The sequence below is a fragment of the Protopterus annectens genome, chromosome 13.part0 (assembly GCF_019279795.1).
Source record: "Protopterus annectens isolate FY-2018-M chromosome 13.part0, PAN1.0, whole genome shotgun sequence".
In the NCBI taxonomy this organism is placed as follows: domain Eukaryota; kingdom Metazoa; phylum Chordata; order Ceratodontiformes; family Protopteridae; genus Protopterus; species Protopterus annectens.
Genome location: NC_056747.1, coordinates 299,897,198 through 299,918,868, shown reverse-complemented (window position 1 = coordinate 299,918,868; position 21,671 = coordinate 299,897,198). Strand labels below are relative to the sequence as shown.

General features: G+C 45.0%; 1 protein-coding gene across 1 annotated transcript in view; it reads right to left on the bottom strand.

The window, feature by feature from the left end:
• Positions 1-1,874: 1,874 nt before the first annotated feature.
• Positions 1,875-21,671, bottom strand: part of LOC122787268 (chymase-like) — a 240,637-nt gene continuing 220,840 nt past the window's right edge. Inside the window, exon 5 of the mRNA XM_044053888.1 lies at positions 1,875-2,559. Within this exon, the coding sequence (XP_043909823.1) occupies positions 2,374-2,559 (186 nt within the window). The 3' untranslated portion in view covers positions 1,875-2,373. The remainder of the gene's footprint in view (positions 2,560-21,671) is intronic.

The following is a 21,671-nucleotide window of genomic DNA, read 5'->3' as shown; positions in this document are numbered from 1 at the left end:
CTGTACTAAGCAAGCGTGTTCAGTTAGGCAGACTCGTTTATAATGAAGACTTGTGGAGAAATGCTCCAGAAGACCTGCACAAATTATACAACAAAATGTGCAATATCTAGAAGTGAATGCAAACTATAATGTCAAAACTGTTACAGTTTTAATCTACATAACCCAAAGTGTGTCATGCCTGGAGTCGGCCATTTCCCTTTCCCCATTAGTGGGTCTCTGTCTGCATAAACACAGATGCAGAATGAAGATCTATACCACTTCTCGAATGTGAGAACCTTCTGTAGTTGAAGCAAAATCTCCTGATCTATCAGTGTGAGTTTGGACTTGGAGACTCAGTACTTGTTTTGGGACCTACAGTGGAATTTGACAGAAAATATATATAAAAAAAATGGAGTATATCACAAATGTTTTCATTTACAGCTTAAGCATCAGCCTTTTTACACCTAAGGCTATTAATTGTAGTCAGTTAATACATTAATAGTCAAGAAGATTAACTCAAAATCTACAAAACATGTTAGTTTACAGGTGATATGCTGAGGGGGTCTACTTCAAAGTTCTTAATTACCACTTATCGAATCCCACATCATCGAGACGATATCACCGAAACTGCAGAACATCGAACACTCGGAACATCGAAAACTTTCCATGGGAAAAGAACTACTTGGCCACCATGGTGAACTTTGCCCTTTCCCCACAGTAGTGCAATCTCGGAGTTGGTATATATATTTTTTATGTTAGGTTAGTGGTTGTTTTCCCAGGGTTAGTTTTTGATGTTCTGGGTGTTCGATGTTCTGCAGTTTCAGTGATGTTGTCTCAATGATGTGGGATTCGATGAAGTGGTAATTTGATAATTTGAAGTAGAACCATTCTGAGACAAAGTAATTATAAAAAAGAAATGTTGCACATTCAAAAGTAACAGGAACTTGACAAAACAAACTATTGCTTTGTTTTGGCTATAACTTACAAACTCACACAGATAAACATTATAACATTACTTCAGCATTGCAAAAGCATAGTCTCTGTTTGTGTGCACTTTGCTGAAGTCAGATTATTCAAAACCTGTTTGTTTATGACTGAAACACCCAAAAAGGTTTAAGACTTGCCTTGAGGTTTAACAATCTTGAAGGTAGTTATAACAGTTATGTAGGTACAATGGCTGTAGTTATTTGTATGAGATCTGTGAGTGAAAATCATTCTGTGGGTTGTATGTCAGGTCTTTCAGTCTTGACTGAACAGGCTACGAGTAGTTTGCCTTAGAAAAAGTGAACCATATCCAATAGCCACACTTATTATTGGTAAATAATTTATTAATCTGTTTAAAAGGCTAATAATGTACTACATGTCACTGTATCCATCAAAGTCCTTCCAGAGGGAAGAAATAAACTGGTCTCTATTAATAAGAATGAAAAAACTTGCTCACATCTTCCCTGGAAATAGAAGCAAAATGTTTCAGGATAAATTTTAGCCTCAGGACAGGTAAAAAGTTTGTATTGTTACTCGTATTCTGCCTTTTGACCAGGTGTCTCTGTAAGGGTAATATTTAACCACTTGTATAACCTGAAAAAATCTACCAAGACATTCAAACCTCAAAAAAAAAATAACAACATGTGCTAAAACATACCCCTTCTTACTGCAGTAGCGTCAGAGTAAACATATATTTCAAAGGTTTCTTTTTCAGCATGTCCTATATCTGTTGTTTTTGTATCTTACCTGTAACAGCAGACCTGAACTAGAACAAATAACTGTATCATTTATAAGTACACATTTTACTTATTTTTATATGTTCAGAAGATGTTTTGCAAGAGCACATTTTTATTTTATAATGTATGAATATGAACAACTACTGAAATAATGTCATTATTTAGTAATTTATTAAGTTATTTATCAGGTAGCTTGGCTGTTCAGGATGTCCCTTTTTAGACATGAGGTTGGACAAAAACAATTTATGCTGCAGTTTAGAAGCTATGTATAATAATATTGTCTTAGAATTAAAGCAAATGTAGTATAAGTTGGCTAGTGCAAGCTAGGAAAAATGAGAAGTTGCATACAGAAATATCAGCCATTGTCTACAAATCTACATTTACTAGTTTTTGATAATTTATTTTTTTATTGTGAAATTGTTAAACATACATTATTTAAAATTATAACACATTATAATACAGACTAGCATTAAAGAAAGAAAATATAAACAGAATGCTTACTTAGAATTTTAAACTAATTTAAACTTTTAAGAAGGAATGTACCACAGAATAAAATTTAGGAAAGTAAGCCTTGGTTAGCTGAAATTATCACTACTCAATATATATTTACATACAAACAGGAAGTCAAGTCCCTGACATTAAATGCATTCTGTTTAACTTTAACCATAAAACACTAGAGTAAGGAATATTTATTTATAAGTTTCTTCTTCATTTGATAAGCATTATCACAATCTATAATGCTAGAAATCCAAGGTAGAAATCTAGAGATTTGCGCATAAACTCCAGGTGGCTGATCTGTACCAAATGAAACTATGCCCTCTGCCACGTTATTGCACACCAGAGGTCCACCAGAATCTCCCTATAGAAAGATTAAAAAAATGTTAATTACTACATTGTTTCAGAAGTAATTTTAACTTCACAAATTGAAAATCATGAATTGAGCAAACCTATTTCTTCATTTCTCACTGGTTTTATGACAGTAAAATGTGATAGGAAGTTTTTTTTATAAAACCATTCCTGTGTTCCCACTATAACGCTATGATTCTAACTGCATTTGTGCCATATTTCTTCATGCACAGTAAAACGTCAAGCATCTGTATCATAGTGTTTTCTTTCAACTATTAGTCCACAAAGTCTGACATAAGAATGTGATGGCAGCCATTTTTCTCTGTAGCTTGAAATTAAAGCTTGCATTCAACATCATTCTGGAAACATTTTTGATGCACTTTGGATACCAGGCCATTTACAAGTAACTAGAAAAGAAAAGCAGGAATGTACTAGGTCTAATGCATAACTAGACAGGGACGCATAATGCAAGACTGAATCAGGAAAGAAAGCCCTACAAAAGATTAAGTCCAAAATGGTGAATCTGCTTGGATGGCAAAGTCCTTTGGGTAGCCAGATTAGGAGCTTTGCCCTCACCCCATTAATTCTAATCATTTTTGAGGTTCCAACATTAGGATAAAAATAGAAAGTTGCCTTTTGCAATGTTCTGACATTCAAATTTCCATTTGTTATCATTTTCTATTTTGTTCTTCATATCTAGGAAAGGATTTGGGGACACACAAGACCAGTATTGTCATGTCTCTCCTCTGACCATGTACAAAAATGAGTAATACACATCCTTGAAATATTTTATTGTGTGCTGGGAATAACAAATACAACTGCATTAATTTCACCACTGAATTAAACAGTTTTATAGGATCATAGGACCATAGGAAGTTACTAGGCTATTGGCCCTGAGGCTCTTACAAGACTAGCCAAGAATTTAGCCCATGTTCCAGCAAGTCAGCAACCTATGCCACTGTCCAGCAGGGACACAGTTGGAATCCCAAGGGTCTATTTTCTGTTCCCCATCCAGTTATCCAGGCTCCAATTAAAAGGGGTTAATGAGGTACTCTGCTTGACATGGACAGGGAGTCTATTTCACAAAAGGAGGAGTTTCTGGGACACAAATCTGCCCTGCCAACAAGTTCTTTTGATGTCACAGACCAGATTGCGGTCACACATGTAAGTTACTCGAGTGGAGCTTGACTTGTGGATATGCAGCAGTCCCATCAAGGTGGGGTCTGATATTGCTTTGTATGCCAGACAGAGGTCACCTCTGAGGAGTCTGTAGGAGACTGAGTAGAGGGACATGGCCTTTAGCCTATCTGTGTAGGGTAGATGTTTGAGGCCCTAGATTATCCTGGTGATGAACCTCTGTTGTCTCTCTAGCTGCTGCATGTGCTTTGTGATGTACATGCCAAAAGGGGCATTGTACTCAATCATGGGTCTTATAAGGGAAGAATATAGGGATGTTATGTTCCTTGATGAGATACCCTTACTAATGAGGTGGGCCATGTATAAAGCTTTCCATACAATGGTGGCAATATGGTGGTCAAAATTCAGTTTGCTATCAACCTGGGTGCCCAAGTCCCTCATGACTAGTTGCATGCTTATGACTTTGTTATTAATGTGATAATTTGTGGGGATGTCACTCTCCCCAAATGGGATGATGATGCATGTTTTAGCATTTGTTTAAGGCCATGTTCCTGGCACCAGTCATTTGTTTGGGTGAGACCATTTTGGAGACTGTCCACATCACTAGGGGAATTGATGACAGCACCCATCTTGCACTCATCTGCAAACTTGGTCAGCCATAGCCCACTGGCTCTGGTCTACACCTCAGAAAGTATATCCCAAACAGCAGTGGCACCAAGACCGATCCATGGGGTACACCACTCTTTACGTGTCTACTGCTTGAGGTGGCTTCCCCTATTTTTACTAGGTAGGTTCTATCAGTGAGTGAGTTTGCTACCCATCTGGTAACATATGGATTGATGCCTAGTTGATAGAGTTTATCTATAATACCTGAGTGGGGATTAGTATCAAAGGCTTTGGCCAGGTCAAGGAAGGCGTGTCTTGCCCTCGTCCATGGCTTTGGTGACTGTCTCAAAGAAGTCAACCCAATTTAACAGCTACCACCTCCCCTTGACAAAACCAAACTGTGTAGAAGCGAGTGTTTTGAGGTTGCCAATGTCCTTGTTAATGAGGTCCATGATAATCCACTCCATGGCCTTGCAGATAAGGCTAGTGAGTCTGATGGTCTAGAATTTCCTGGACTGGTTGACGCTCCACCCTTGTGCAAATGGATGACAGTGGCTGTCCTCCGCTCTGCTGGGATGAAGCTGGTACTTAGGCTTTGGTTGAATAGGGTGTCTTTTGCCTTAGAGAGGGCCATTGATGACTTGCTCCCCAGTGATAAGGGGAGGGAGGCAGGTACTTGGGATGTTCTGATTTACTGATGGGGGGGGGGTAGAGGGGTGAAGTTTTCACTGAACCTGTCTGCCAGCAGGTTGGCTGTCTCTACAGCATTTGTGTATTTGGTGTCCTTGGCCACCAGTTCTGAGCAGATCTGGGTGCTTCCTTTGAATTTGTAGACATATGTGAAGAAGGCCTTATGATTGTCTTTAGTAGATGTGGCCAGCTTGGACTCAAAGTTGGCTTTGGATGATTTCACTAGTGCTCTTATTTGCTTGTTCAGGATAAGGAGAGATTGCTTCCAGTTAGGCACCTGCTCCTTCTTGGTCCTGGACAGCAATTTTTTCCTTTCATTATATAGTTTCTTTATTGCAAATATCCACTAGACAGGTTTACTCTTCCTTGAGGAGGGGGATTTCTTCCTGTCGTGTATTCCTGATTCCATGCAGCTATGTAGTATTTTAGTGTAGGTTTGGACATATGTGCCAGTTCCTATGGAGGGGGAGGGGGTTGTGAAGCTGTTTATACCTTTCCTCAGGAGGTTGTAATCAGCTTTGGAGAAGTTTTTTTGTTTGACCCTAGCTAGGGGGAGGTTGGGGGAGATGGTGACTTCGAAAGAGACCGCTTTGTGGTCAGATCTTACCAGGGATGATGACACTGTAGAGATGTTTCAGTGGTTTCTCATGTTGGTTAATACCAAGTCCAAGATATTTTCACCTCTTGTGGGGGTGTTGACCAACTGGTGCAAGGCATTTGCATTGACAAAAACAAGGAATCTCCGGCCATTTATGTTTTGAAATGAGTATTTCTTCCAATCTATGGTTGGATGGTTAAAGTTGCTCAGGATCAGGGTAAAGGGTTGAATCTTGATAGATTCATAGAGGTCCAGATAGCTGGAGTGGGCTTAAAAACGTGCAGCTGAAGCTCTGGATGCAGCAAACCTGTATCTAGACTGTGCTACTCAATTTAAGGTTAAGAACACAGTAAAAAACTCACAAAGAAGCACAGATAAACCACTTGCAGACAAAAGAAGAGAACTCACAGTATGAAAAAGTACAGTTAAACAGTAACAAAATGCAGTAAAATACAGTTAAACTGTAATGAACTACAGTAGATAGCAATGAAATATAGTTAATCAGTAAATTGTTTTAAAACAGTGCAGATGTGATGAATTAGCTCACAATCAGAACAATAAAAACAGCTCAAATAAAGCAGAAATTCAGTAGAACACTTTTATCAATTTAATAAGGCTACCAACAAGCAGTAATAAATATGGCAATCTAAATGCTGTTGAACTCCTAAGCAAAGCAGCAAAGTGAAGTAGGAAGAGGCACAATTTTGCTTAAACATAACCTGACTGCCAGGCACATTGCTGGAAATGGCCATAGATTTCATGAGTCACACCAACAAACTGCCACTGAGTTTGATGTCTGTAGCAAATAGATGTGACATATATTCCAACCTAGGTTGACTATGTTGTACTTTTGATTAATTCATCTTCCTGCATAATCTCTTGCTTTTTTCCAGACACCAGGATACTTTGGTGTAGCTTACCTAGTCAATAAAATACAAAGAAACTCACTGCATCCCAGAAACATCTTCCAGATTCCTATTACCCAAGGACAAAACTGCAGCAATCTTATCAATAAGTTTCTTGCCTTCTGCTAGCTAGGCTGATCAGTAATATAATATAGTCTGAAGGCTTTTTCTCATATATCCCTGCATTCCATTCCAGATAGAATGAGCCAGTAGTATGACAGCATATGGCAGTCTGTCCTTCAGAGAACAGATTTTTGTCTATATTCAGGTAAATGCAGCCTGCAGCCACAGATGGGAAACTTTACTGAGACCATTTTTATGCTGTTTAGACTGCTTCACAGTTTGCTGTAGATTTGTTTGAATGTGTTCGAAATGTTGTCTTTATTATTTAATTAATCAATAGGACGTAAGCTATAAACTACTTATTCTAGGAGGGAATATTTACTGATCAGCATTACCAGATGGTCAAGGCACAGATATCTGATGTTAGAGACCTCTTAAAGCAAGAAATCGGACAAATCCATAAAAACAGGGGGACAATATCAGCATAGCGCTCAACCTCTTAAAGCAGGAAATCAGACAAATCCATAAAAACAGGGGGCAATATCAGCATAGCGCTCAACCTCTTAAAGCAAGAAATTGGACAAATCCATAAAGGCAGGGGGACAATATCAGCATAGCGCTCAACCTCTTAAAGCAAGAAATCGGACAAATCCATAAAAACAGTGGGACAATATCAGCATAGCGCTCAACTTCTTAAAGCAAGAAATCTGACAAATCCATAAAAGCAGGGGGACAGTATCAGCATAGCGCTCAACCTCTTAAAGCAAGAAATCTGACAATTCCATAAAAACCAGGGGGACAATATCAGCATAGCACTCAACCTCTTAAAGCAAGAAATTGGACAAATCCATAAAAACAGGGGGACAATATCAGCATAGCACTCAACCTTTTAAAGCAAGAAATTGGACAAATCCATAAAAACAGGGGGACAATATCAGCATAGCACTCAACCTCTTAAAGCAAGAAATCTGACAAATCCATAAAAACAGGGGGACAATATCAGCATAGCACTAAACCTTTTAAAGCAAGAAATTGGACAAATCCATAAAAGCAGGGGGACAATATCAGCATAGCGCTCAACCTCTTAAAGTAAGAAATTGGACAAATCCATAAAAACAGGGGGACAATATCAGCATAGCGCTCAACCTCTTAAAGCAAGAAATCTGATAAATCCATAAAAATAGGGGGACAATATCAGCATAGCGCTCAACCTCTTAAAGCAAGAAATCTGACAATTCCATAATAACCAGGGGGACAATATCAGCATAGCGCTCAACCTCTTAAAGCAAGAAATTGGACAAATCCATAAAAACAGGGGGACAATATCAGCATAGCGCTCAACCTTTTAAAGCAAGAAATTGGACAAATCCATAAAAACAGGGGGCAATATCAGCATAGCACTCAACCTCTTAAAGAAAGAAATCGGAGAAATCCATATAAAACAGGGGGACAAGAGCCCAAAAATAGGCACAATTTTTAAGTGTTATTCTTATAAACATAGAATACTGGAAAACTGAAAGTCAAATGTATTCCATTATTTTCTGAATTCAATCCTCAATGATTTGTCAGAATACAAAACATTTTGTGGCGAACAAGCCAAAAATATGCAGCAAAAATCTGGGCATTCTGCAACAATCTGAATAGTTGAGAGGTATGGCTATCAGGTGAGCATTACCAGAATGTAATCTATTTGTGCAGTAGCTGGTCAAGAATATTAATGAAACATAATATTTGTATTACATGTGGATTTTGTTTCTGAAATTGGGCTAATTTAACTGAGGTAATTATCTCTGTGCAGTAGTGCATTACAGAACGTGCATTTCACAAGGATAGATTCCATCTGTAATCACTTACAGTATGTACCTCAAAATGCAATCCTGAAGATGCCTTAATGTCTAAAATGTTGTGTTTGTTATTTTGCCCCCCACCCCAATGCTCATTGATAGGTACAGACTTTGGGGAGTAATTCTAATGAAGTCACTAAGATTTGCTATAACCATATTAATGCCTCCTCTCCAAAAAAAAGACTAAATGATATGTTGCTTGACAAAGACTGTAAACTGGAATTCCTGTGGAGGAATGTAGGTTTCTAGATAGGGGCTGGAGAGTGGAAGTTGAAGCCTACAATGTCATATTTTATTTTTACTACACAATACATGGAAAGTAGCATTAACTGTTGTCAGGCCTCTGTCAAGGTTATGCTTTCATGCTGTCGCTTCAGAAAGTAAGGCCGAAACTTTAATAATTTAAATTATCTGTGAAAAAACATACCCCCGGATTCATGAACCTTGCGCCAGGCGCCAGCATAGCGTCGGCGTTATAACGCCAAATATGGCTGCTGAGCGATTCAGGTATGAATGAATTCCACGTGCACTACCGGCATGCGCCGGACCGTCCCCGCCCCCGGCGTAGGTATGCAAAACACACTGTGTGCGGTATTGCACCATGCAAATGTGGGCAAATAGCGATCCACGAAGTGGCGCAGGCGTAGCGTAAGGGCACGGCAATGTAAACCAAAAAAAACGGTTTACATTTACCCAAACATGACCGAGGAGTAACGGAAGGCTGTCAAAGTCAGGTATCATATAGGTGCAATATTCCAATGTGGAAAGGCACCGAGAATGTCCAAAGAAAATATGCACAAAATGTAAAAAATGACATAAATGGCACGACGTAGAAAGAACAGCAGACCCCGGGATATGTGCACAGAAGTTGCAAAGCAATGAAATAATATGACAATGTCCTAAAAGAGCAGTATAACACACATCAGCTGCACAGCCACCACACACCATAGTATGTATGTAAAGCTTCAACCCCAGCGCAATGGTTGTCAAGGAGTGGTGGCGGTGTTCGCCGTAACCATGTATTAGTAGTCAATTCCATGCAAATGAGGCAGATAATAGTGAATCGCAAAACGGCGCCGGTGTAAGGATGGAGCAAACGCGAGCGGTACTACACCGAGGAGTGGCCTACACGAGATACATGTCAACCACAGAGGGGTGTGCCACTGTAGGAGGAAGGATATTGGAGGTCAGCAAATCTGGGCTGTACAATGCACATTACAGCATCAGGACTGGCGTGTAAGGAAATAGATGCGCTGAGAGTACATAATGCGCGTACAGATGCATGTGCACGAGGATGACTACGTTCCCTAAACCAGTCATGTGACGGCCTCACCGTCAACAACCACGGATATAGGAAGGTAATGCGGAGAATACGAGGAAATGCGGAAGCAGTGTAAATGGAGCCGTAATGAGCAATCAACACCAATCAATGCAGGAAGGGCAAACGCCGGCAGCTGATAAGTATGCATGCAGACTCCTGCATAACGGGAAAGGGGAGGCATATGAATGCAAAGATAGTAGGGGATGTAGTAGAAATGCAAAGAGCAAAGAACCGAAATAGCACAGCCAAGTACAGAGGTAGCATAACTGCGGCTGCAGATAAAATGCATCATATGCCATGTGCCTGCAGGATGCAGTAATGTAAGATGCAAGGCCAAGGCAATGCAGGCAACTGTAATGTAACACTACAGGCAGTACCGTTGCAGTTGCAACCGTAAAACCACGGAAATAATCCATGGATACGGCTGCACAGACACACCCAATGACATCACCGGGTATACAGCACAACAGTATTAAATGTGAATGCACACAACACACAGCGCGATTTCCCAAACGCCGCACCGTAGGGTGTAAACAGACGGGGAACTTTTAATATGTATATGCTGGGTGCCGCCGTGGCCGTGATGCATAGGTATGTGGCAGAGACAGACGGAGTTGCGGAGGGTGGTGCCGACAACTACCGTAGGCCTCACAGGAGAAGGAGAGTGTTCAGACCAAGGGTGACCTACCAGTGGCTGAGTCACCTGGAGATAGTAGAACTACAGGGTGGACAGGGACACGTTACAGCAAATAGTGGAGCTGTGCCGGCCGCGCCTGAGAACAAGAGACAACAGAGGGGAGCCCATCCCAGTGGACACAAAGGTATGTGTGAGCTTGCGAATACTGGCTACAGGTACCTTTCAAAGGCCCACCGGGACATAATGGGCATCTCACAGGCATCAGCATCCAGGGTACTACACCAGTTCCTGGATGCCATGTTACCACATGCCCATGAGCACATAAATTTCCCCACATCTCAGGAGGAGATGGCTAGCAATATGCGCCGCTTCCACCGTGTGGCACAATACCGGAGGTCCTGGGTGCGATAGACTGTACGCACATAGAAATTAAGTCACCACCCGGGAGCAGGGTAGACGCTACATAAACCGCAAGGGATACCCTCCATCAATTGCCAGGTTGTGTGCAATGCGCAGGGCATTATTATGGATGTGTGTGCTGGCAGCCCTGGAAGCTACCACGACTCCCATATCTGGCATGCCTCACAGCTGTATCAGGTATTCGCCAGGGGACATCACACAAGGTCACCTTGTGGGGATGCTGGCTACGCACTGGAGCCGTGGTTGATGACACCCATCAGAAATGCACACACACACATGCAAGAATGCCATAATGAGGCACACGCACAAACAAGAATAATCATAGAGCGTGTGTTCGGGATGTTGAAATCACGGTTCCGGTGCTTGGATACATCCGGTGGAGCCTTGCAGTACTCTCCAGGCACAAGTGCCCACATATTCATAGTATGTTGTATGCTACACAATATGATTCTGCGGAAACAGCTGCTGCAGGGACATGATGCCGGAGGGCCACCAAGCCTGCCACAACTGCCAGGGCAAGCACAGGCACAGGGCGTTCAGCGCCATGGACACACTGAGCCAGCCCCAGTAGGTAGACAGAGGCGCCCAATATGCCTACGCCCTGGCAAAGAGGGAACGATAGCACATACTTTGACAGTGTAGGCCCCATGGACTGACACCTCCTGACCTGCACACACAGTAAAATGGACGCCACACAAACATGTCCGCCCGTAATGTGTACCGTATGTGCGGACGTATGTGTGACTCCAACAAAGGCACCACCCAAACACTGCACACCCAATAGCCAGCAGAGCATGGAACGCCAACACCTCACCGCACGCCGGTTCTACAGCACACGGCGTAGCCCGATGCTGCCACTATCGCCGCAAGTCGACCACATATGTACTCATGTGCATACACAGATACGGAAATAGATATCAGTACACATGTAGAAATATATGTACGCATACACAGATATAAAGTACAACAGGGTAATATGGAACCCAGGGATGCAAGTTCACAGATAAGTAAGACGCGAAATCTCCACATAGTAAACATAGTGACCGACAACCCGATCATCCGGGAGGGTGGGCAGAGCAGGTAACGCCAGCCATGGAAATGTCAACCTGCATCAATACATATCCGCGTGTCGGGATGGTCACCAGTCCACGGTACAGTAACGGGATATGCGTGTCATATCCATAGGATATGAGTGCGGAGATACACGCCGCCACCGGCGATGCGGCCAACGTAGGTATTGTGTTCAACCGTCGGTGCGAAAGCGGCAAGCATACCAGTGAAGTGTACGACATTATGAGGAACGTACCTCATTTGGGGTGTAAAACAGTTCATGTTCCTCGCAGTTCCTCAAAGTTCCACATTGAAAATGTCTGTCAAACATCCATTGTTAGGAATGTATATAAATGACATCCTGGTAAATAGAATGTAATCATAGTAATTCATTAAAGGTTCTTCACTGTAAGTAAATCAGCATATTATAATCAACCTATGACCTACTTAGCTGAAGTTGTCACTATGCCATTACTATGTGTTCCACATTATGCCCATTTGTTTCACATTACTAATGTGTGTGTTCCTCACTCTGGAAATAGAAGGTTGAGAGCCATGGCGGCAATATGTGTATGTGTGAGGTGAGGTTGTCATGTGTTCCGCTGTGTGTGTGTAATGTGTGTGCCACTGTAAAATGTGTATGTAGATGACATGTCACAGGCGGAGTGTAATAACATGCGTAGGCATACAGTACAGGAACCATAGGCGTATGTACAGCAGTACCCACAAAGTAGTACTGACATCTCCTCAGTGGCTATGCACGTGGCGACGTAAAACGATGCAAAGCGGAAATGTCCCAGAATGTACCACAGGGCCATAGCCAACAGGAGATGCAAAGGACGCATGTACAAACCATGACCGTATGTATGGCGGCCATAAGGTAGACTCAACACGGTCCATCGGCAACGTTACACAGCATCAGGCATGTACGGCGAAAATACGAATGTGCTATCCCGGCACCGATCGTGAACACTTACGGTCCCGTAAATACCACTGTGTGTTCCACGACCGTGAAGTAAGCAAGCGGCACACGAATAGGAGGCTACCGGTAGCATACAGGCCGTCCCAAGTATAGGACCACATTCACCGTAACTATCAGCGACAAAATGGCAATGGATAGTAGGCACGGACGAACATCCGCAGATATATAACCGATGTGAAGGAGGAATACGTGCAGGAAGCACACATGCAGGCGATACCGACAGCACACGACATCAACAAAACAAACATTCCCGGAACAACAGACAGGTAACCTGCATCTCCCCAAGCAGGGATGGAGCACACACACAAGCATATCTCGTATGTATAAATGCAAGACTCACACCCCGTACCCGTCACCCACATCCGCAGATATACCCCATTGCACATATCAAAGGGATAACAGCTAAAACCGTAGCAAAAACATACAGGCAGTCAATGACAGCAGCATACCCACAACAAGCTCGTGGGAAACACTAGCAGCGGCTGATGCATCCTTGCATCCGCTGTGTACAGGAATATAACAGCTATGTTACACATCTGAATGCACAACGCCATCGACAGATGCTGCCAGGACACGGAGACCCACATGTCGAACAGAATACCATACCCAACACACACAATCCACGGCTAACACCACAGCGAAATGTACCCGACACCACACATAGCGGATGCAGTCACACAAACATGATACAATACATACCATCCTCACGAAGGTATTGCAAATAACCAACGGCCACACGAGGAAAGAACCATGGCCTAGTGCCGACGCGTAACGAACGAAAGGAGGGGGATCACCGGTGATATGCGCATAAGTACACACCGAGGAACAGCTATTGGCCTGATTAACCCACATGCCTCAGGTGATGACGAATATAAGGAAGACTCCCTGGATATTCAAACCGTATGTTCATACCGAACAAAGACGAATACATAAGGAGTACCAAGGAAATAGAGACGAACGCAGAACCAAAGGCCGGAAAGGTATGTCGAACCCACGACATGTACTGGTGTGTAACGCACGATACATATGACGAATCTGTACAGTATGTGAACGGTGTGTGTAGGTAAAGATACCTGTCCATCAGGCAGAGAGAGGCGAAGGTTGGATATGTAATGCTAAGCCGCGCAGCATACCAACGACTGTGGACAACGTGTGCACAGCAGTGGGACAACATGTACACACCCGGGATAACCCCAGGTTAGGCTTGCCACCTTTTCAAATGGCCAAAGTGGGACATCTTCGGGACACACATCAGATGTTACAGGTGGACACATACCCATGGTCAGTACAAAGGGTAGAACTGTACTCTTTAGCATAAATAAAAGTGTAGTCTTGTAGCAGTTAAGTTGCTTATTGTGTGTCTTGTAACATTTAGGAATGTACATACATAAATAACTATGTTATGCAACTCTTACATAACAATGGGATATAGTTATGTCCTACAATCTCAGGACATTTGCCATTTGTAATATGTTTTGTCAGGACACAACTGCCCAAAGAGGGACTGTCCCTTGCAAAGTGGCACAGGTGGTAACCCTACCCCAGGTCTGCCATAGGGGTTGCAAACACAGAACAATGCCACCACCCACGCTGATGCTGGCAGTGGATATCCAACAATGAAGTGCCACAGCAGGGGATAGGACATGTATGTATAGTGTCACAGCACACATGTGCATGGGCATATACCGTCGATGTCATACGGAATGCGCACGACGCGGCACGTATCCCACGCAGTAGGTGACTATGTCAATTATGTGTAATGCAAAGCTGTCATGATGGATATGTTCAGAAATCATAGACAGTATCACAGGCATAGCATGCATGATGGAGGGATGGCCTAATGTTATGTACATACACAAGATATGTATGGCCTGCACATATGGGACAATGTAGTAGCAGAATAGGTACCCGAAATGGAGGGAACAGCAAGTAACCATGTCCAAACATTCCGTAGCAGGTGCAATGTGTGCCACAATGATGTCCAGCAGGGCGGTGTGTAAACACATGTGCAATGTACACAGTAGTGACACCCCCCCCATGTTTTTGTCCACTGAACGGCAGAAGTGGATGTCAACAGTTATGTCTATACAGTACGTCCGCTGTGGTGGTACCATGGGTCTGTGTCACCCTACCAGCAAGGGAGCTATCACATGACTAGTGACACAGTGTGCCCCTGTGGGATGTGCACAGGACCTATGTCCCACAGCACGGTGTGTGTCCAGTCTGTGGATGTCACACAGACGCCCGGGCCGAGCAATGTGGCATGTGTGCACACATGCAGGACTGCTCCTCCCACCCTGCCCACTGCAAACGCCATGTAGGAGTACTACATGCATCAGTACTGTGGAGAACATGGCCCATGGCAGAGTAGATTACACCCCTGTGTTAGTGGCATGCAGGTGAGTACAGATGTGTTACATGACTGTCATTTGCATATGTAAACTGTCTGAGCCGGGTAGAGATCACAGCATGACTATACTGAGACATGTAACGTTGTATCCATTGTGTAAGGTACACCACACATGTGTTATTGTAACACGGCCTGCGTGTACATGTTTGTATGGCACAGGTACAAGGGCACCCAAGGTATCAGCTAGACATACGGTCCAGAAATGTGTGGTCCTGCACATGTGTACCCACGCCATGGTGTAATATGGCAACCACAGCACCATGTGTGTGTACATCAACCATGTACAACGTGATATGCCTGTATAGGGACAGTATCCATGTGATACACACCGCATGACTGTCAGTATGCAAAGGTGATGTGTATGCACTATGTGTGATGTAACTGATGCAATGATATCTACATGATATATCTGCCACACTGACACCTGTATGGGTGTCAGCAACATGAGTAGGATGAGCTAGAATGCTGCCAGGTATGTAGAAGTGGTATATGTAGGCATGTACAGTACTGTGTGACAGCAGGTAGTGTACGATGCAAATACTGAGCATGAGGGGCCACATGTCTGAGGACTGTGCAATGTCACACGCCCCTGACTTGTTGTAGTTAGCATGATATGCCTGCACCACTGTGTGAACTGTACAGAAGGCACATGGCGTAACATCCCGAGACATAGGGTATGCATGTGATGCTGGATGTGTACATTGGCAATAGCATAAAGTGGAATGGTGCTGAAGGGCAAAGAGCGGATCATGTCTGATGTGATACCCTCTGTACCACCCCAACCACCCATGCAATAATATGACAGGTGGCCAGCATGGGATGTGGTGCTGTGGCGCACAGAAGCCCAACAAGTGTGCCAGTAAAGGCATGCAGGTAGTCAATGAGTGTGTGAAGCATGTATGTCAAGATGTGGCCCAGTGCCATACTGAATGGCCCAGTCATAGGTGTAGAGATGCAGCCCCATACGTGCAATGCAGTACCATCCATGTGTAGTGTGATAGATGTGGTAGTGTGGTGGTCAGGGTACACAACGTACATGAATGGGCTAGCAGTCACTGCAGTGTGCTGCTGCAGAGACATGTAACAGCCAGGTTGGCAGGATACAACAACTATGGTGGTTTGAGGTGACATTGGGACTGTGTTCCCGGACATAACATGTGCATGGCAGTACTATGTATGTGTCCACAGGGTTAATACAATGTCCAGCCAAGGATTGGAACCCTGTAGTGAGTGAGAGTGTGTATTGTTGGTAGGTACCCCACTGGCAGGCACGATGCCAGCAACATCTGTGTCGGCAATGCCTGCATGACTGTGGTATGCTGCATTGAATGTGGATGTAGTCAAACAGCAGAGACATACCACCACACTGCGTGAGGGCCCACACTGCAATGTCTGGCAGTCATGTGTAGGTAGCTAGCTGTGGAGTATGTCATGCACCATGAGGACACACCATGACTGTCAATTGACACACAACACACAGGTGAACATAACTACCGTGCAACAGCCTGCACATGTGCCCATACAGCACGTGTGCATGGAACAGGAATACCACTGTATGCCTGTGAAAAGGCCAGTACCACCATGTCTCAGTGTGGAATAGCATGGTCCCTACCAGTGTGTAAATGTAGCAGAAGTGCACTGTGATCAGTGTTGGCATAGGCACGTAGACTGTCCATCGTGGGGTGCCATGCCATCAACTACCTCTGTCAGTGGATGTCAGTAATACCGGCTGTAGTGTGTATGTACCATGCATGCTGCTATGGTTGTGTGTTTAGGTGTGGCTAGCAGGGATGGGAAGCATGGATGTTCAGCAAACAGAGGGGAGGTGTGTAGGCCTAGCACACAGACACATGGAGGTTTGCATGCTGAGGGTAGTGTAGGTATGGTATGTGTCGTGTAATGTGTCACCCAGCTATGCGTACTGCATGGCCAAGCATGTGTGGGTACATGGGAGTCCATACTAGGAAGGCGTGTTGCTGGCAATACATAGCAGTAGCAACTGTCCTAGGTGCAATGTACAGTATGCCAACCCGACCGGCATGTAACCTGTGGTGTACAGTGTATTCACTGTCGCGTGTCACAATGTGTGTAGCGGTCACGAACATGGGTATCTGAACATGGACTACCTATGATGCAATGTGTCATGGGAATATACAGTATGTGTGTAAATCACGGTGTGGTGTGGGAACCACCCACCCGTGTGTTGCAGTCCAGGTATGTGCCTGGGAGGTATGATCTGTGTATAATCTGGACTGGCAGGTGTGCTGTGTAGGGCATGGAGGCAGGTCCCAGGCACTGCAGATAAATGACATGTGTGCTGTACTGTGTGTGCAGTGCTAGTGTACAGCACAGTGGAGGGTGTAAGCATTGTCACACATCACTGCATGCTGTGCCTACCTGTGACAGCCCTGCCGGAGACAGACATGTGACACCGCTGCACAGGCAGCATAGCATGTGAAGATGTACATGTGGGCTGCACACCTTAGGCAGATGTCCACAGGTCATGTGTGCCATGGTAGTGTGGTTGAACACGACTATCAGATTGGACAAACACCACATGCCTGCATAACAACAGTATGACCATAGTCAACAGTCCCAGTGACAGAGTAGGACAATGTACACTATCCCTGCATGCAGACCACTGGCTACTGGACACCTGGCTAGACACACACCTGGAGGGTTAATTCACCATTGAGCCATCACATGTCCAAGTCCATGTGGGCCGTACAATGTCATCACAGGGTGGTCACAATAGCTGGTGGCAAGGCAGACACGGTGTACCAGGTGATGTGTCATGTGTGCATATGTCGACTAGCACAGCCGTTCACATGTCTGCAACATACTGGTGCACGATGTATACTGCTACATGATGAATGGAACTGCACTGTCACCCACTACAGGGCCATCTGACACAGGTGTGTTGTGACTGGTGTAACCCATGTTTGCACAGGATACACACTGCTGTTGTAGGCAGCCATGCTGGTGGCCACCAGTGATATATGCAGTGGTCATACAGACATACCGCACACAGTGTTCATGCAGGAATGTCCATTGTCGTGGACGATGTGCTGCTATGTGAATGTAGGTGTTTGTTGTGAATGTCACACATCCAGAAGACACCATCTGGTGCAGTCATGGTTGTCAACACCGGTACACACAGCCACAGCAGTCAGAACCCAGTCCTGACAATGTGTGTCAGTCACCCTCGTACTGTGTGACATATGTGCACATGGCGGAACACCTCCCACTGTCATCTAAGCTGGCTACATGATGGCTGGAATGTGCTGTAGAAATGTACAATGCTGGTAGCCCAATGAAGTACCTGGAATCAGACACAGTACGCTATGTCAGCCATGTAAACCATGCACAACAATGACCGCCCAACAGACACAAACAATGCATTGACACATGGAACATGTGCACATGACAACCCCAATGAGGTATGTTGCACATATTGATGTACAATTGTCATCTATGGCCATAGCATGGATGCAGACACACATACTCCACAGGTAGTACCATGTGATGTAGGTAGGGGGGCATTGCTCGTGTACATGTCACAGTAGATGTACACACACATGTCCTGCATAGCCGTCATGTAGGGGTAGCTGTGGTATGTGACTACTGGACATGCCCATACAAATTACCATGTCCCACAGGAGATGTGTTAGGTGTGTACCACATGTGACGTGCTGACAACAAGCTGTGATGTGTATGGCTGCCGGTGTACCTGTGTGACATTGTCTGTGATGGGTGCAAAGGCACATGGTATCGTATTGCATGCACACAAGCCCCACATAGGTGCATAGCCTGAACATACAGTACAAGGAGTGCGTGGGATGATAGCAACCCACAGGTGGAGATGGGTACGGACGGCAGCCCACAACCACATGTGTGTGTACGGTGTTCACGTCCACGACACATGAGCATCTGAGAGGCTAGCGTCACAGCTGTACAGGGTCGCATGCATATATGTTCAGCAACATCCCTGTATGTCCCACCACTGGCCCGTGGACCAATGGACACCAACCAAATGTGCAGATATGAGATGTGCACAGCACATCACAGATGCCTACCGTAGAACAGGCCTACCATGTAGACATGTGCACAGTAGGTCTGCACCACCTGCAGTCAAACACGTTAGGTGCCAAACCACACCAATAGTCCAGGCAATGACACAGATGGACGTGCATGCCTCTGTGTATGTATGTCTGTGAATGCCTCCGGCATAGCAATATAGCTGTGTCACCGTTGTGAACAACAATATGAATGGGTTGTATGTGTGATGGGTGCATCATATGTGTATGGTCAGATCGACGATACCATCAGTGGGCCTGCTATGTGAACATCCCTGTCCCCATACATGGATACCTCTGCTGAGCCCAACACCACATTCACAGAGGGAGGGATGGCGTGTGTAGTGCAGCAGCGGACATGTGGGTGGCAGCGGCCACTGGATGTACACATATGTGTTACCCACATCAGTGCAGGCAGCCATCCATGTGCATGGGATAGCGTGTGTGTCCACATACAGCACTGTGTCGATCAATATCCCAGCACATAGCACCTGCCAGGGCTACAGTGTATGCATGGATGTGTGATACCTGCATGCACCAGACACACCCTCAACAAGCAGCGTACAGCATACCTCCCTGTAGGACAGTGTCCACACCATGGTGATAAACATGTTGAATGTCCATATTCACACAGCTATGACATATGCAATGGACAGCCACCCTGCCAATACCGTCAACCCCAGGTGGATCACACCCAGTGCCATGTATGTGGCATACCCTGCCATATCATGCAGAGCTGACCAGCAAGGCTGCATGAGCTATCACAGTCCCACATGGTGCAATGGACAAAAGGCACTCTCACTATCAACCATACACAGCAGTAATGTGGCGCAGATGCACCCTGTCATGTTACAGGTGCTGTGTGATGCTCTGCACAATGTGTGTGTGTACATGCTATGCATGGCCTTTCCTGCTAATGTGTCATGGTTACACATTGCTCCATGTCTATCACATGTGCAACACAGGTGAGCTGTGGCAAGTTGTCCAGCACCCGTACAGTGCTGTGTGGAAGTACATGGCACAACACATGCATGTGCAGGTGTCCATGTGTATGTGTACAGTGCCGCTGCTGACGTTCACAATGGACACAGACGTGATGTGTACTGACATATACACAGCGTCCAGGTGAACAGTAGCACAGACGTCACATGGGGACCTATGCCAACTGATATGGACATAGGTGCAGCCAGGTATACATGTCCATGGCAGGCTAACATCTACATGGTGCGTGTACAGTGTGATGGGGTGGCACACAGATATGATGTGACACCCACTGCTCAATGGTGTGAAGCCACAACATCGGCTGTGTCACTGCCACGATGCCCTTCACAGATCACTGTGCAGATGTTGTACATGTCATAGCAATGTATTTCCAACAGTATGCCAGCACAGCAGTGTGAATGTGACCTGCCACCATCATTATGTCTTCCAGATAATGCCACGTTCCCGGCTTCCACCTTTCAGCCGACAGGAGGAGGAGGTGATCATTCCATACCTCCATAGTAACCACGCCGCCCTATTTAGCCATGTGCCACAGCAGGCACAGGAATGGCAGGAGATGTGGGAGGAGATGTGCAGGAGGGTGAACAGCGTGGGCGGAAACAACCGCAGCTATCAGCAAATCCGCAGGCACTGCACAGACCTGATCCGGCATGCAAGACAGCGTGCCGCTGCAATCGCCAGGCAACAACGTGGGACAGGTGGTGGGCCACCAACCCAGCCCCCACTCACAGCCACGGAGGAGCTCCTGGCCAGTCTGGGGACACCCACGGAACAACACGCAGAAACACTTGCGTCCATCGTGGAGGTGGGTGTCTCCCGAGCTATGAGCCTGGAGCCGCATGGTAAGTCAGTGTTGCATGTTTGTATGATAAGCGACGGGTGTGGGTGTCATAGTACAACACATGATATAGCAATACATGCCAGGTATATGGCCACACAAGATGCAAACCATAGTATGCTATGTTGTGTTAGCAGACATGTGCATAGCACATGCTACCACACACATGCATGATGTGACATGCACAGTGCTGACCGTGGAGATAGTAATGGCTAATGTGTATACCTTTGTGTAATGCCTTTACAGGTACGCCTGGCGGTCGCAAGGACAAGGGTCTGTTGCAGGTAAGTCTGTTGCTAGTCAAAGGCATGTTCTGCTGTATTGATATTCCCCATGTGTCTAGGCATGACATGCTCACCTGTGTGTGCCCCAGTCACGGTATACAGCTCGCACCACCGACACACACACCACCCATGTACAGTAGATACACCCGTAGCGAGAGTCGTATGACACCACACAACCTATTGGTGTGTTACGCATTCAGCTATGCATACAATGGTGTAGGTGTTACACAATGGCTGCATGTGTAGTATGCATTGGTATGCC